Source organism: Neofelis nebulosa, chromosome 4 (assembly GCF_028018385.1).
Source record: "Neofelis nebulosa isolate mNeoNeb1 chromosome 4, mNeoNeb1.pri, whole genome shotgun sequence".
NCBI classification, from domain to species: domain Eukaryota; kingdom Metazoa; phylum Chordata; class Mammalia; order Carnivora; family Felidae; genus Neofelis; species Neofelis nebulosa.
In genome coordinates, this window is record NC_080785.1 from 152,977,751 (window position 1) to 152,996,115 (window position 18,365).

At 37.7% G+C, this 18,365-nt stretch overlaps 1 protein-coding gene across 4 annotated transcripts in view; it reads left to right on the forward strand.

Annotated features, from left to right (window-relative positions):
* Positions 1-18,365, forward strand: part of SMARCC1 (SWI/SNF related, matrix associated, actin dependent regulator of chromatin subfamily c member 1) — a 174,552-nt gene that overhangs the window by 30,024 nt on the left and 126,163 nt on the right. For all 4 annotated transcript variants that reach the window (XM_058727132.1, XM_058727133.1, XM_058727131.1 and 1 more), the window contains exons 4-7: positions 7,558-7,639; positions 8,757-8,849; positions 11,376-11,445; positions 16,038-16,107. In XM_058727132.1, coding sequence (XP_058583115.1) covers positions 7,558-7,639; positions 8,757-8,849; positions 11,376-11,445; positions 16,038-16,107 — 315 coding nt within the window. The remainder of the gene's footprint in view (positions 1-7,557; positions 7,640-8,756; positions 8,850-11,375; positions 11,446-16,037; positions 16,108-18,365) is intronic.

The following is an 18,365-nucleotide window of genomic DNA, read 5'->3' on the forward strand; positions in this document are numbered from 1 at the left end:
TCTGCCAAACTTTTTATGTATAGGTGGGTGTTTAATGGATACTGGTTAATTGATGAAACGAGCATGAGGGTGTTGTCATCGGAAGTAGCTTTCTGTTTTGCAGCTCTGCTTCTGGCTGTGGTACTGTAACTCTCACAGGGTGTTCCCGAGCTAGGACTGACAGCCTGTCTGACTGCTGTCATCCATGGTCTGTTCCCTACTGTTTGCTCTAGATTCCTAGATGGAACTCTCTTCTTAATTTCTTGATCAGCTTGTGTCCCAAATCCTGACCTGGACTCGAAGAGGACAGTCCCACAGTGAAATGACTTCTCCTAAGTCACATGTTACAGAACTTGCTTTGTGTGTCAGTATAGTAGAATACTTTTATGTGGAAGGATTTGAGGTGGTTTAGAAGGATATGTAAAATAAAATGTCCTTAAAAGAAGGTCCGAAAAAGAAGGAAAGGATAAAATTAAGAGACTTTAAGAGGAGTGAGGAATAAGAATTTTCCCAAAACTTTTACTCAGATTGTACCAAAATCTTCCCCTTTGGGGCGTAATTAGACACTTAACTGCAATGCACACCTTTCCCCACCTCCTGTGACTTACACACTTGCAGTGAATGGATCTCTTACACTCTGACAGTACATATTTTAGTAACCACCCACCCATTTGGAGTCTGAATGGCCTGTCAACTTGACAGTGCCTGAAGTTTCCTCACACACAGCATTAGCCCTGTGAACCTAGTTTGTGTCCTCTGGAACCTCACAGTCTGGCTCCAGAGTTTGCTCATTTCCTTCTTTCAGCCAAACACTCTGCCTCTTGTTTCTGTTTGGTTCTTTCTTGCTTCCTGCTGTCTTTTAGCTTTCAGTGATGTCCAGCTGGAGTATCATTTATGTGGTTGAGTAGAAACACCAGATAATTATTAGCATCTCTGTGAATAGACCACACAGATTAAGAAGATACCAGAGTGTTTGAGTTTGATCTTTCTGGGTGTCTGTTTTTATTTGTTTGTTTGTTTATTGAGAGAGCAAATGCAAGCAGGGAGGGTTGGGGCTGGGGGGAGAATCTTAAGTAAGCTCCAAGGTAAGTGTGGAGCTTGATGCTGGGCTTGATGTCACAAACCGTGAGATCACTATCTGAGTCGAAATCAAGAGTTAGACGTTTAACTGACTGAGCCACCCAGGTGTCCCAAAAGAGGTTATTGATTGAAAATGTTTTGTTTGTGTTTTGTTAGCTTTTTTTTTTTTTTTACATGTTTATTTACTTTTTGAGAGAGAGAGAGAGAGAGAGAGAGAAAACAGAGCTTGAGCAGGGGAGGGGCAGAAATAGAGAGGGAGACACAGAATCTGAAGCAGGCTCCAGGCTTTGCACTATTAGCACAGAGCCTGATGCAGGGCTGGAACCCAGAACTGTGAGATCATGACCTGAGCTGAAGTTGGACGCTTAACCACCTGAGCCACCAGGTTCACCTGTTTTATTAGTTTTTTGTTTTTTTTTTAAATCTATTTTGAGAGAGAGAAAGTGCATACAGGCGAGTTGGGGAGGGGTGGGGCGGGGGAGGGGGAGCATTGCAGAGCCTGACCCGGGGCTCAATCCCACAAACTGAGATCATGACCTGAGCCAAAATCAAGGGTCAGATGCTTAACCAGCTGAGCCACTCAGGCGTCCTGTGTTTTATTAGTTTTGCTTGGCAGTAGTGAACTAGGCTTAGCATAAAGTTAAGGCTGTGTCTTAACTTTAGAAGTGGCCTTTTTTCCCCCTATGACATGATTTGCTGCTGACCTTCATTTCTTGCAGACAAGCTCAGACCTACTTTTCTTTCTACCTTAAGACTTGGTTGTTCAGCTTTTATCTCCCCCACACCCTAAAGTCTCCTTTTGATTTTTGTTTTTCAGATATTACCACAAAAAGTTAGTCTCTGCTAGTGGCTTTTAAACTTTAGGAATCCCTTGGAGTACTTTTATTTTTTTCCTTTTTTTTAAAAAATATTTATTTTTGGGAGAGGAAGAGTGTAAGCATGAGAGGAGGAGGGGCGGGGGGTGGTGGGGACAGAGGATCTGAAGTGGGCTCTGCTCTGACAGCAGTGAGTCTGACATGGTGCCTGTACCCATGAACTACGAGATCATGATATGAGCCAAAGTTGGACACTCAACTGACTCAGTCACCCAGTGCACCAGAGTACTTTTAATTAATTATTATCTTTTAAGGTTTATTTTCATCAGAGAGAGAGAGAGCATGTGTGTGAGAGAGGGAAAGAGAGACAGAGAAAGTGGGAGAGAGAGAATCCCGAGCAGGGGATTCTGATTGTCAGCACAGAGCCCCCTGCAGGGCTCGATCTCAGGAACCTTGAGATCATGACCTGTGCCGAAATCGAGAGTTGGATGCTTAACTCAGGCGACCCCACTTGAAGTATCTTTAAAAAATACTGATGATTGGGCTTCATGACATACATTATTAACTACTAAGTGTGGTGTGAAAACTGAGAATCTGCGTTTTCAAAAAGCACTCTCTGTGGTCCTCAGGCCTTACTTTGATACATGTTGGTCAGTGAGATTGTCATTTTAGCACAAACATGGTTTGGATCTTTTGTGAAGAATTATCCATTTTTTAAAAATTTAAATCCAAGTTAGTTAACATATAGTGTAATAATGATTTCAGGAATAGAATTTAGTGATTCATCACTTACATGTAACACCCAGTGCTCATCCTTAATGTTTGTCCTTAATGCCCATCACCCATTTCGCCCAGGCATCCTGTCTTGCCTTTTAGAAGTTTGCTTCGGAAGCCCTTCACACCCCTTTCGCAGGAGTTAAACTCATTCTCCAGGATCCATTGTTGATTATTTTTATTCAGACTGGATTTTCTGTATGTAGCTGAGAATGAGAAGAGAGCATCCCTGACTAGTCACAAGAGTCAGCAAAATGAGAGCAATACAGCTAATGAAGGCCCTTTAGACACAGTATGTAATGCTTCAGGTTGAAAGGCTGCTAGGAGACATTGCCCAGCAGATTGCCAGAGGAAAACAAAGCAGAAGACTCATTAATTATTAAATTCTCAGTGGACAGCTCATATTTACAGTCTAAGTGACCAAAGGTTTTATTTATTATTTATTTTTTTACATGACCAAAGGTTTTAAAAGCTAGAGAGAAACATGTTCATTTGTTGCCTTTTCTATAGGGCTGCATTAAGATTCAAAAAGTCTTTGTAGGGAGGTGCCTGGATGGCTGTCAGTAGACCACGCGACTTTTGGTGTCATGGTCATGGGTTCAAACCTCACGTTGAGTGTGGAGCCTGTTTAATTAAAAAACAAGCCCCAAAAGACTTTATAATTTTAGTTTTTTAGTTTGTATTTCTCTTGTGGGTAAGTTTGAGCATCTAGATTTCTATATTGTAAAAAGTAAAGCTTATTTAAATATTCTTTTTAATTTCAAAGTAAGATTAAATCTTTCAACTAAAGGTTATACCATATTTACCTGACTTCATTTCAGGTTTTTTTTTAGTTAAAAATTTTTTTTAAAATATTTATTTGAGAGAGGGAGAGAGCGAGCAAGCGAGCATGAGCTAGGGAGAGAGGCACAGAGACAGAGAGAAGACCCTAAATAAGGTCCACACTTAGCATGGAGCCTGATGCGGGGCTTGATCTTCCAACCATGAGATCATGATCTGAGATGAAATCAAGAGTCGGATGCCTAATTGACTAAGCCACCCAGGTGCCCCAAATACCTCTTTTGCTTACATAGCATGCTGCTGAATCAGGAAAGCTTTCATCTGTCATGTTATTAAGTCATTGTCTGGCAAACCATTTTAGTTATTTATTGTAGAAAATATTATTTATTGTGGAAAATATAAACTATATGTAAAAGCAGAGAGAATAATACAGTGAATTGTCATTTACTTTCATCTCCTTTATATAATTTCATCTAGATATATTAGTAATTTCTGTGCCCAACGTGGGGCTTGAACTCATGACCCCAAGATCAAGAGTCACATGCTTTACTGACTAAGCCAGCCAGGTGCCCTTATTAAAAAGCATAGGATTGGTTTATTTTTTTATTTTTTTTAATGTTTATTTATTTTTGAGAGAGAGACAGAGTGCAAGTGGGGGGAGTGGCAAAGAGAGAGGGAGACACAGGATCGGAAACAGGCTCCAGACTCCCAAGCTGTCAGCACAGAGTCCAATGTGGGGCTCAAACTCATGAACTAGGAGATAATGACCTGAGCCGAAGTTGGACGCTTAACCGACTGAGCCACCCAGGCACCCAAATGTAGGACTTTTTTGAAGAGCATAATAATGTACTGTTATCAACTAAGAAAATTATCAATAATTTTTCAGTGTTATAGGGGCACCTGGGTGGCTAAGTCAGTTAAACAACCGACTCCTGGTTTTGGCTCAGGTCATGATCTCGTGGTTTGTGACTTCAAGCCCTGCATTCGGCTTCACACTGACAGTATGGAGCCTGCTTGAAATTCTCTCTCTCCCTCTCTCTCTGCCCCTCCCCTGCTTGCTCTTTCTGTCTCTCTATCAAAATAAATAAGCTTAAAAAAAAAATTTCAGTGTTATTAAATACCCCCTTAGTGTTCAAGTTTCCCTGATTATCTCATGGATGGTATTCAAACAAGAGTCATATATGGCATTTGGTTGATATGACTAAGTCTCTTTAAGAAAATTAATAGTTTTCCATTTGCTCTTATCCTTCCAAGTTTTGTTTGTTTTTTTTTTTACAGAAACAAATTTTCTTATAGAATGTTCTGTATTCTAAATTTTGCTGATATGCCCCTAGTTTATTATTTACCATAGTCTTTCTAAATTTCTAGAAATGTGGTAGGTAGAAGCTTAGTCTGATTTTTTTTTTTTTGGTTTTGTTTTTGGCAACAGTACTTCATAGACACTGTGGTGTTCCTTTCTCTGGAGACATATAATATCTTGTTTCTGCTTTAATAGACAGAAGCTGATGTTCAGTGCCTAGAATCATGCTATCATTACAATGTTATTAAGTGGTAGTGTTCATATTTTGAAAAAAAAAAATAGAAAAGAGATATTGTCGGGGTGCCTGAATGGCTCAGTCGGTTAAGTGTCTGACTTCGGCTCAGGTCATGATCTCGTGGTTCACAAGTTCGAGCCCTGTGTGGGACTCTGTGTTGACAGCTCAGAGCCTGGAGCCTGGTTCAGATTCTTTGTCTCCCTTTTTCTCTGCCCCCTCCCCCACTCATTCATTCTCTCTCTCTCTCTCTCTCTCTCTCTCTCTAAGATAAAACACTTAAAAAAATTTTTTAAAGGTAGATATTATAATGTATAGATACAGCTCCTTATTTTTTAGTAATTTTTTGTAAGACTGTTATTCTCTCATTCCTTCTTCACTTACTAGCTGGAATACTGAGAAATTTAACTCACCAATAATCAGAAAGCTAGAATAAATTCTTGATTCTTTCTCTATCACCAGATGCATTTAGCTTTTCATCTTCATTTGCAGGTAAATCCAGGCAACCCTATTTTAATCTGTTTAATGGCTACTTTCAAACTATTTCTCAGATTTCTAGGAGAGATAATTTCCTTTAGCCTCATTTATTTCTTAAATTTTTCTTTTTTTTAGCATTTATTTTTTGAGAGGCAGAGATCAAGCATGAGCGGGGGAGGGGGGGACAGAGAGAGAGGGTGTCAGAGATTCCAAAGCAGGCTCCAGTCTCTGAGCTGTCTGCACAGAGCCCGACGCGGGGCTTGAACTCACGAACCATGAGATCATGACCTGAGCCGAAGTCGGACACTTAACCGACTGAGCCACCCAGGTGCATCAGCCTCATTTATTTATTTAGTAAGGAAGCAATTTATGAATAACGAAATGGATTAAGTAAGCCACTCTGAAGTGAGACATTTTTAGACATAGTTCTTTTGTTATCAGAAGCCTATTTGTGACCCCTTCTTTAGAAAGGGGAGACACACGTCTCTCCTTTTGTTTTGCTGAAAGAACCCCTGTCTGCTCTAATAGGGTTGTCCTAGTTAGTCGTGTGTTTTTCTTTTGTTCTGCCAGTTAATGGAAATTGCTTGGAAGAGGTTAGGGAAGGAGAATACTAAACAACCCCAAAAATGGAGTTTAAGAAAAAGTTCTGTGTACCAAGGTTAAATCAAGATATAGTTACTTGGGACAAAGGTCCCTCTTACATGTAAATGCCATTTTTGAAGCTGCAACTACTTCTATTCTGAATTACCTGTTACTGGGCTTTAGTGGACACTTTGCTTAATTTCCGAATTGGAATTCTTCAGGAAACATTTCAGTCTTGTCCTAGCACACTAATGAAAAAGTCATAATAAATATTAGACCTTAGTCATAATAAAAATTTCCTGAATGGTTTGCTTTATAAAGCCACACATTCTGTTAGCCAGTAAGGATACATCGGACAATTTTCAAAAAACCTGGTCTTTGCTCTGAAGGCATCTAATGAGATGTCTTACAAACAAGATGATTCTGTTGTGGGCCCGTAACAGCAGTGTGCACAGGATATATTAGGAACATGACAGAAGACAGGAATAACTTCGTAGGGAAAATGGCTTGTGATAGGCCCTGGAGGTGATAGTATCAGGTCCATGGAGTAGGTAGTGACATCCAAGAAAGGCTGCAGAGTGGGGAAAAATGGTTGGAAGTGTGGGGAGCATTTCCAGGATAAAACAGGATGAGCTGAGAGAGCATGAGCTCTAGATGCAGATTGCCTAATCCTAGCTAGCACATGGTAGTAATGATTTAAGAATGTTATAACCGTAGTTTAACATTGATTAATCACTTAGAGACTAAGCATAAATACTGTCTCAAGCCCTTAGCATGTATACCTAATTTAACCTTCACAAAAACCTTATGGGCCATTGTTACTCATGAAGAAATTGATCCTTGGATTAGTAAATCACTCCAGACTACATAAAGAAAAATGGGGTCAGGATTAGAACCCAAAGCAGTTTGACTCCACAGTGCACACGCTCTCAATCACTGAGCAAAATTAAAGTTAGTGTTGAATAAAAAATAGGGAAAAAGAAACATTCAGATTTGTAAAAATTGAATCATGTGGAAGTGACTGAGAATAGGCAGACAATAGCAGAATGTTATGCTTGGGTACTTACATAAAAAGACATCAAGAAAAGAGAAAAGGTAAATAGATGAATTTTACCACATTTAGGGCAATAGTAGGCTCAAAGAGAGCACAGACGCTGTTGAATTTGAACAAATGACTTTGAAGCACATATAAAGTAGATAAACTTTCCTTACACTTAAAGAATGGTATAGTAGTTCACTGTCTTTAGATCTGTGGGTTCCTATTCTTTATGGTGTAAAATATTTTAGATTTAAGGGTAATGGGATACTTCATGGAATTAGTACTTCATTTTGACTGGAGTGGATCTTAATGTCACAACATTTAATATTTTATGATGTTGACCTTGCTTTCTTACACTACTGAGAAAATACCCTCATATGGTTTTAGAGTGCTATTTTAATTTCTGAATCTTTGCAAATTTGTTTTTGTTGAGTGCTAAAACTAAGTTTTCACTTTTGTTTAAGGTAGAGAACAAATTAATTATTTTCTTCTCTTTTAGGCGTAGGTTTGATCTACAGAATCCATCTCGAATGGATCGTAACGTTGAAATGTTTATGAATATTGAAAAAACATTGGTGCAGGTAACTCAGGAAGTTAAATTATTAAAATTTTTTTCCTTTAATATACTTTCAGTTCTGTGATTGGCTTTATTGGATTGCCAAAAGATCAAAGGAAGAAAAAATTTCTGAAATCTATTGTTCCATTATTTTTATGGGTTTTGGGGGATTAGAGCTATAAAATATGACTAAAACTTGTCATTTATAGAATATTGATCCTAAACTTCTGACAAAAGAATCTATGGTATTTTCTTTATTTCAACTAATCCATTATTTGAATCTCTTTCATATCTAACACAAACACTCTCTACTGGTCACTCATTTATATAGCCCTTTTCTTTGGATATGTTTCATGGTTGTGCCATTAATATAGATCTTATTTCCCCAAGTGGATATAACATGGAAGAGAGAACACTTAATTTTCTTCTTTTCTTTCCTAATATTTTTATTGATTGGTAGTTTTTAATGATGACTGAACTAAATTAGCCTTCCTGGGGAAAAGCAGCTGGCAAGCATTCGCTAGCTATTATTAGAAATTTAATGCCTGAAACTTGTCTCACAGATGAAATAACTGTTTTTTGGTTAGTACGTTGATTTTTGGTGATAATTTGAGGAGTTAAAATATGCATGTTGTAATCACTGCTATTTGTAAGGTTAGAAATGGGAAAAAGAGTTATAATCTATAGCCTTTGTTTTTTAAGTAACTTATACAATGAGCCAAAATGGACATCTCCCCCTGAGCCCTACCCACCCACCCCCAACAGTTAAAGGTGTAGGTGGAAACTCTACATTAGATTTGGGCTGTTAACGTCAGTTCAGGTAAGATTGGCTATAGGAGTACCAATATGTCAGTGTGGTACCTTAATGAAAAATATGATGAATTTCTTTAGGTTGTGATTCCCAACATTTTTTGTCTGAGTGTACTTAGCTGCAGAGAAAGGATCTGGGGATAACATTAAGTGGCCTGCTGAACACTTAGCTTTTATATTGAGATGAGACTTCTGCAGTCTATTTTAAAAAACATCTTCCTATTTTAAGCACTGTGGCTTTGAATGTCAATTTTTGCCATTAGGGAATTCATGAGTAATGTGATATCATTTCAAAACCAAGAGAATTGCAAAATCTCTTTTTTCTTCCTCAGAGCAATTGTCTGACCAGACCCAGCATCTACCTCATTCCAGACATTGATCTGAAGTTGGCTAACAAATTGAAAGATATCATCAAACGACATCAGGTAATAGACATGATCACTTCAGAAAAGTGTGTAGTAGTAAGCTTCTTATAAATCTCAATTATAATGTCTTTTAGTTTCTGTATATGTCTGCTTTAAATGAGTTATCTCTTTTTGGTTCTTACAGTACCAAGTTTTTTTTCTCTTCCACTCACCTCTAATTCTTAGCCTAGACTAGCATTTTCCTATTTAACATTATTGAGGTACAGTTGACACATAACATTGTGGAAGTTTAAGGTGTACCATGTGGTGATTTGATGCACATGTATATCCAAGATTAGCATTTAATAGTCATTGGTATGGAGTTATTATAGTCTTATTGTGAAATGTGCTTATGTAATTTAAAGAGACTGTGGTCTGAATCACAAACAGAGTAGGAGTTGATGACATAGTTGTTGGTAGGATATCAAATATTGTTTCCAGTAAACCTGTCTTCCCTCATTGCCTGCCCCTTTGATATGTGTTGTATTTATATATGCGAACTGGAAAATTCTGTTTTCCTCATAAGCTTACTTTGTTTTGATTCACACGTACCAGTGCTATCTTCGGGCATCTTTCTCTCCCTCCTTGAGCCTCATGTTAGGTTGAGACCTAGGGTATTTACTGCATGTAGGTTTGTGACTACACATGGCTGAACTGTAAGCAAACCCTTATCATGGTAAACTAGCTGAGGACAACCAGATGCTGTTTCCAAAACAACATTTGAGTGACAAAGTGTTACTAATCCTTAGGGTTAGTTGAGAAGCCTCCTGAAATAATCTTTCTTCTTTCTGCTGCAAGAAAGATTGCCAGTGGAATTATGTTTCAGTAATTAGTAAAATATCTTCTGAGTTCCTAAAGCAAGGATGTCTTTTTAAAAAATTTTTAAACATTTTTAAGACTCTTGGTTCATATTGTCTATTCCAGTTTTTCTAATATTTATTAATTTTTGAGAGAGAGAGAGAGAGAGAGAGAGAGAGAGACCATGAGTAGGGGAGGAACAGAGAGAGAGGGAGACAGAGAATCCAAAGGAGGCTCCAGGCTCTGAGCTGTCAGCACAGAGCCCGATGTGAGGCTTGAACTCACAAGCTGTGAGATCATGACCTGACCTAAAGTCAGATGCTTAACTGACTGAGCCACCCAGGTGGCCCTGAAGTAAGGATTTCTAATATTGCTTACATTTGGAGATTTACTATGGTCCTTACATATACTGACCCTACTGTCTCAAGTCTGGTTGCTCTTCTCACTTAACATTAGGATTTGGAACAAGTCACTTAATCTTCATTTCTCTTCTGGACTATTCATTGGAGTGGCTGTCAAATGTAGTTTATTTAAAAGTTTTATTTATTATTGAGAGAAAGCAACACACGAGTGAGCAGGGGAGTAGCAGAGAGAGAGAGAGGGGGTCAGGGGATTCAAAGTAGACTCTTCTGACAGCAGAGAGCCTGATGCAGGGTTTGAACTTACAAGCTGTGAAATCATGACCTGAGCTGAAGTCAGATGCTTAACCAGCTGAGCCATCCAGGTGCCCCAAGTGTAGTTTAATTACATGTAGAATGTTAGAAGGCAAAAATGGAACAAATTAGCCTGTTGGCTATTGCCTTCAAGCTGGAATTAGCTATATTCTTCTTGCTACCAGGTCATCCTGGAAGAAACTTACGTATTTTCCTACAGTTGATACTGAACATTCAGTTGCCGTTTTTCTTCAGAAATCTGGTTGGCTTCGTGATTGTTCACTAGGGATAACCTCTAGAGAGATGTAAAGATCTCCCTGGTTTCATAGAGTCTTACAGAAGAGACCTTAAGCTAATGATATCATTGAATACTGATGATTAATCCTTTGTTCTGACATTCAGAATGCATCAGCAACTCCATTGTTTGAGTACCTGTCACCAGTCTTTGCTAAATTGCAACAAAATCTTGTGAAATACGTATTATTACCACTGTATGTCACAGAAGACACTGAAGCACAAAAAAAACTTAGGATTTTTGATGACTTTGGAGTGACTTTTAGAATTAGAAGTACTCATACTCCTGGTAAGATTACCTAGAGAGAGATAGGGAATTAGCCAAGAGGCACTTGCATGATTTTTCTATACAATATAAACTGTGTAGATAATTTATGTGTTTTTGTTTTTATTAACAATTATCCTTTTCCTGGACTAAAAATAATAAAAATATTACAGTCTTTTTTTTTTTTTTTTTTTTTTTTTTATTTTTTCAACGTTTTTTATTTATTTTTGGGACAGAGAGAGACAGAGCATGAACGGGGGAGGGGCAGAGAGAGAGGGAGACACAGAATCGGAAACAGGCTCCAGGCTCCGAGCCATCAGCCCAGAGCCTGACGCGGGGCTCGAACTCACAGACCGCGAGATCGTGACCTGGCTGAAGTCGGACGCTTAACCGACTGCGCCACCCAGGCGCCCCAAATATTACAGTCTTAAAACACAGAGTAATGTCTTGGAGATTCTCAGGCAGGTTACATCTGGCGTTGCATACTTTGTTAGCCATGTGCTTTACTCTTATGTTGCTTATTCATTTGTTTTCCAGGGGACATTTACTGATGAGAAGTCAAAGGCTTCCCACCACATTTATCCATATCCTTCCTCTCAAGAGGATGGTAAGTTCATTGTTAGTTGTGAACTCGTTTCACTAGATTTTAAATTTTATCAGATTTATTTAAACGATATAACCCATGTTTTGCAGAAGAGACTTGCAGTACTAAGTAACTTATACAGATTATTTAAATGTATTTTTCTGGTTTTTTGCTGAATTGGCTAATAAGCAAACTAATTCTGTGATGTCCAACTTTCTAATCATTGGACTTTTATTTATTTCTTTGTTGGTTATATTATCTGGGTGTTAAGTTTAGACATGCTTTATGTATTAACTTTGTTAATGTTTGCTATGTTGCTTGTGTTCTCAAAATTAAGAGACATTGCAAAATGAAAGAACATCTCTGGGGAAGATGGGCTTAGTGGCTGTCTGAACAAGGCCTACTATATTTTAATTTGGTGAATGTAAAATGGTTCAGATTCTGAACTTTTACTTCTGCTATCCTGAAAGTTGATTTTGTTAGTGGCCTGAGTTGTATAGAGCTATGGAAACTGATTTGTTGAGAAAGAAAATATGAATTAATAAGTTAACCACATTAATTTGAGAAACCCATCTCTTATAGGGCTCAAGTCTTCTGGTTAATATAACCTATCCCTGTAGGACATCTATATAAGAAGCCAAATTATGTCAGGTTTGAGTTGTTAATTGCCCCATGCTCAGTACTTTTTCTTGACCAGTGCAATTGTGCTAGAAGTCAGGAACAAAAAGATTACCAGACAATCCCTATATGTTTGAAAATTAAGAAACACATTGCCAAGTAATCCATGGGGCAAAGAAGAAATTACAATGGAAGTAGAAAATCTTCAGAATTAAATGATTATGAAATGAATAATAAAGTGCAAGAACATTCTGTTGGATGCAGCTGAAGCTGTGTCCAGAGAGAAATGTATGTTTTTAAATGTGTATGTTAGGAGGGCACCTGGGTGGCTCAGTCTTTCAAGCATCTCTCTCTCTCTCTTTTTTTAAAATTAATTAATTAATTTTAATGTTTGTTTATTTTTGAGAAGAGAGAAAGACAAAGTACAAGCCGGGGAGGAGGGCAGAGAGAGGGAGACACAGAATCCAAAGCAGGCTCCAGGCTCTAAGCTGTCAGCACAGAGCCCATTGTGGGGGATTGAACCCACAAGCTGTGAGATCCTAACCTGAGCCAAAGTTGGACGCTTAACTGACTGAGCCACTCAGGCGCCCCTTAAGCATCCGCCCTTTGATTTTGGCTTAGGTCATACATCATCTCACAGTTTGCGAGATGGGACCCTGCATCGGGCTCTGCGTTGATAGAGTGGAGCCTGCTTGGGATTCTCTCTCTCCCCCTCTCTCTCTGCCCTTCCCCATCTTGTGCTCTTGTGCTCTCTCTCTCTCTCTCTCTATCTCTATCTCTCTCAAATAAACATTTTTAAAAAAAATGTTTATTTATATTTGGGAGAGCACAAGCAAGGGAGGGGCAGAGAGAGGGGGACAGAGGATCCGAAGCGGGCTTTGCACTGACAGCAGTAAGCCTGATGTGGGGCTTGAACTCAAACTGTGGGGTCATGACCTGAGCCAAAGTTGGAGGCTCAACCATCTGAGCCACCCAGGTGCCCCAGTAAATAAACATTTTTTAAAAGTTGTATATTAAGAAAGAAAGACTGAAAAATCGGTGGTGCACACATCTTTCTTATGAAATTGGAAAAATAATAGCAAATTAACCTAAAGAAAGAAGGAAATAATTACAGACAAAACTTAATGATGTGGAAAATAAACAGCAAGGCTTGCTCAGCAGTGTCAGAAATGGCTCTCAGAAAAGATCAATGAGGCTATTGCAATTGTTCTGCAAATAAGCAGGGGAAAAAAGAAAACAAAGTAGAGAATGGAAGGGAGACATTGCTACGGATCCTACGGGTATTGAAAACAATTACAGGAGGTTAGGTTAAGTTTGTTTGGTTGCTTTGTTGCTTCTGTGTTTGGTGTCAAATCTAAGAAACCATTGCCTCATCCAGAGCCCTGAAGTTTTACAACCTGTTTCCTCTTCTGAGACTTTAGTTTTGCTGTTACATTTAGGTCTTTACATCATCAGTGTGATAACTAAAAGTTTGATTTTATTTGTTACAGTCAGAATCTCAGCCCTGTGATTGTTGTGCTTTTATAAAGTGAGAAATTTCATCCTTCTTTGTTGAACAGGTTCTCAGCCTTTATCCTGTTAGGTAATAGCCACGGATCTCCACTAGATGGGGGTAGTGGATTGCTGTGATATTAGAATACTGATTCTGTTGCAGGCTCTGTTTCTCCAATAAGACTGATAAAAAAACTTTTAGCTTGTGAACTTTATGAAAAAAATCACCTTTTACAAAAGATTTGACCTGTAATTGTTATACAAGCTACTAGTGATTCCTTACTGGTGCTGGTTTTATTTTTCTCCTTGGTTTAATACAACCTAGTTTACTGCGTACTGATGCTTGCTTGATATTATCAGTAGTTACAGCACTACAGTTGCTCTAACTACTGATAATATTCTACTCTAGTATAATCAATAAGACAGGATTGTGCACACTGTATGATTTACCTTAGAGTAACGGACTGTCAGGTAAATGTTGACCCTTAGCAAAGCCCTGTGCTGGGCTCCCTACATGTATTTGTTTCAGGTAAGTGTGTAGATGATAGCAGTACCAGCCAGAAACACATTAGAAACTGTGTTGTAAAATCCTCAAAAATGCCACATGTCTTTAATGAGGATTAGTCAAAATTTTAAATAAGATGTGATATTTAATTGGCCTTAATCTTTTGGTAAGATTTTGGGTATGGCATCCTAGAAGAGAATGCAAAATAAGCAAAAGTATAGAGGTAAAAAATTAGGATCCTTTGCTTATTTTTTAGTTAGACTATGTCTTTATTGTTGAGTTGTGAGAGTTATGTATCTGTCCTCAGTTTGGACTAATTTTTACTCATAAAACTGGTTGTTTTATTGGTTCTGTGTAGCTTATAATCATCTCTGGGAAGAATGTGGATTTGCATCTTTAACCTTTAGTTAGTTTTGCTACCAGGCAAACTTCCAAAGGCAATCAGTGCCATAGTTTCTTTCTATCAAAGTCACTTGTAAAAAGGAGGATTTTTTTTTTCTTTACCTCCAAAAGCTGCACAACCTTTGAAGATAGATTTAGTATTCTTTTTTTTAATTTTTTTTTTAACGTTTATTTATTTTTGAGACCAAGAGTGACAGAGCACGAACGGGGGAGGGTCAGAGAGAGAGGGAGATACAGAATCCGAAGCAGGCTCCAGGCTCTGAGCTGTCATCACAGAGCCTGACGCGGGGCTCAAACTCATGGACCGTGAGATCATGACCTGAGCCGAAGTCGCACGCTTAACCGACTGAGCCACCCAGGCGCCCCTAGATTTAGTATTCTAAAGGGCAGCTCTTATTAGTTAAGAGTCAGTATATTTTGTCACTACATAGTGAGTTATGAAAGACCCACTGACCTCTTAACTTTTTCCTTGGCCATTTTGAGAAATCAGGCTAAGGAACAGTGCTTGATTTCTTCCTTTTCACATTTCTTTCAAGATAGTCGGGTGAGCAATTGGATGCTTGAAAAAGAACACAGGCACTGGACACTCAGCTGGCTTTTGATCTCAGGGTTGTGAGTTTGAGCCCCACATTGGGTGTGGAGCCTACTTAAAATAAAATGCACACACACACACACACACACACACACACACACACACGCAGAGGCATGTGGTCTTTCATGCCTTTAGTCAGTGAACCTGGGGCTATTTCTTGTTGAAATTGGCAACGTAAAGCCCCTTTTACTTAGCTGGTTTCACTTTGTTGTTCTATTTTGCTATTTCTTGGGTTTCAAAGGGCTTATTTGACTAGTTCCCTCTGAGCAATATAAACAGGTTATTAAGCTAAATTTAGACTACCAAAGAAACAGACACACAAGTGCTGAAATGTAGGTATAATCCAACTATGATTAAAATCAGTAAGAATCATCCTGTTGTATAAATTTGCACCTATCTTTGCTAAGGAGGCTCAAAATAAAAATATCCAGTGTGATCATACTGCTAACATTGTTGATGGAAGGACTAAATTAACAGGATGCCATTAAAAAATAGTAAAAATAGTATTGATAAAAGCTTTGGTGTAGCACTGTGTGAAGTACTATAGGATGCCAGAGGCAGTAAGTATAGAGGAAGAAGACCATGTAGTAAAACTTCCATCAAGGACATGAAGCATGACTTACACCTTGAAAAATGTACAGTAATTGTAAAGCTTCACACAAAAAGGGAGGAGAGGTTTTACATGGAAAATATGGCAGTAAAGAATATAGTGTTCGTGATTTAGATGGAATTGCAGACAAACAGGCAGGTGGATAGGAGGAGAGTATTTTACTCTGTGGACAATTGGATTTGCTAAGAGCAATGGATAATAGGTCTAGAATCTAGTAATTCTGAATACATGGCTGAAAAACTTCTTAATATGATAGACACAATGTTTAATTATGAGAAGAATTTTTTTAGAGTTTGCTTACTAGCAAACTAAAAATTCTAAGTAGAAATTTAGTTAAAATAATAATTTATTCATTTATTTTGTCAGCCCGACTAAAGTATTTTCTTTTTCCCTTTCAGAAGAATGGTTGAGACCGGTGATGAGAAAAGATAAGCAGGTGTTAGTGCACTGGGGGTTTTACCCAGACAGGTAATGTCGACATGTCCTAAGATATGGGACAAAGACTTTTAATCTCCGTGCAAACCAGACTTATTTACGTGTAGTTTCACTTTCTCAATAATGACAACTTTGTTTCATTGCTTGATCTCACTTTTTGAGTATTACTGATTTTTCTTATTTATGGAACTCAGTTCAGTCACATGGCTTTATTTATCTTAATAAACTGATAGGTTGCTGCATTTGCCAAAGCACCCCTTTAGCACAGTATTAGAATGCTAATCTAGATTTGTTTCCTTCAAGAAATGAATTTTTCTCTCTAATATTTTATGACTATTTTGTTTTTTCAAAAAAAATATTCATGCCATACTATAAAGGATGAATTATTTTATGTCTAAAGAGGAGACTTTTTCTTCTTGGCAGAAATTTATTTCCCTAGTGTTATTATTACTTTGAGATAATCATAACTCATAGTGTGTTTCAGTTTTCAAATATAAAGAGTATTGCAAGAACTAGATGTTAGTGATGTTAATGAAAATGGTGGTCCTTGTTTAATTAGTATTACACCTACATAGGATGCTTCTGAATAAAGGATAACCTTCCATGAAGTTCACTAGAGTCTGTCCATTGTGGGTTTTTGATGTCAGACCAGTCTTCCTTCACCTATACCCCCATCCACTTTTAGCCTTCTCATATTATTGGAAGCAAATCCCAAATATAACATTTTAATAGTAAATATTTCAATATGTATTTCTAAAAAAACAAGGCCTCATTTTAAAAAAAATAGTAAAGTAATATTACTGACAAATGTAAAAAAACTTAACAGAATTCCTTAATACAGTGTCCTCTATCCAGTCGTTGTCATATAAGTGATACATATGATTACTTTATAGATTGATATTTGTTGAAAGTAGAATTCAGCCACATTTTGTGATTCATTGATATATTTGTAAGCACATTTTTCAGTTTCTAGGTTCTGTCTCTGTCTTCCCTACTCCCACCACAGGCATTGTATTATTGTATTATTTAAGAAACCAGGTTCCTTGTCCTGTAAAGTTTACCACACTGTGTTTTGGTTTTTTTTTTTAATGGCATCACTGTGGTGTTTTTGAACATGTTTCTCCTTTCTCTGTATCTCCTTTAAATTGGTAGTTAGATCTAGAGTTGATCAGAGTCCATTTCAGTTTATGGAAGGAATAAGACTATTGCATAGATTTGTATTTTTCATCATCTAACGATGACACATAATATCTGGTTATACACTCTTTTTAAGTTAATCTATTTGAGTCTGTCTATTTTACTTGTAAAGGTATTTTTGAAGAAGAAAATAATGTTTTTAGATACGTTCAAAATTTGAGGAATATATGCACAGTTTTCGTATAGGTTGAGTTGATTAGAACAAGATTAAGTCAGTTTGCTAATGAGCCTCTTCTGAACCAGAATTGATTACTTTAAATGAACTAACAGGTTTTTAATATTTAAATGCTTTCTGTAAAACATTTCTAGTCTTGAGGCATCAAATAGTCCTTGGTACTGTTAAACCTTCCAAGGGTGTAGAAGTCTTAATAGGAAATCAGTTTGCCCTTTGAAACATTTAGGTGGAAACTTGAATTTGTGATGACAAGCTTCGTAAGTATACAGTTGAAATATTTATAATAATAAGAGATGTTAAATATATAACAGTAAAAACATGTTAGCCTGTTTGCCAACTTTTTCTTTATGTATCACATAAGATAAAGCATCTAGTGTGAGTCTTCTCAATGGGCCTTGTTCACTGTTCACTTTCTTTATTAACTCTACAGCAGTCCCCCTGACACCCTCATCTGCAGGTGATTTGTTTTAAGGCTCCCAGTGGATACCTGAAACCATGGATAGTACCAGACTTTACATATGCTATATTTTTTCCTATATGTACATACCTAAGGTAAAGTTTAATTCATGAATTAGGCACAGTGACAGATTAACACCAATAACTAATGATAAAATAGAATGATTGTAACAATATACTGTGATAGAAGTTACGTGAATGTGGTCTCTCTTCTGTCAGAATACCTCATTGTACTGTATTCACCCTTCTTGTGATGATGTGAGATGCTAAAATGCCTTCGTGATGAGTTGAAGTGAGGTGAGTGACACAGGCACTGTGGTGTTGTCTTAGGCTGCTGTCGACCTTCTGATGAAAGGTCAGGAGGAGGACCATCTGACTTCAACCATGTTCGACTGGATAACTGAAAGTGTGGAATGGGGGACCCTGGGAAGGGGGGATTGCTCGAGTTTGTGCCTTTCTATCT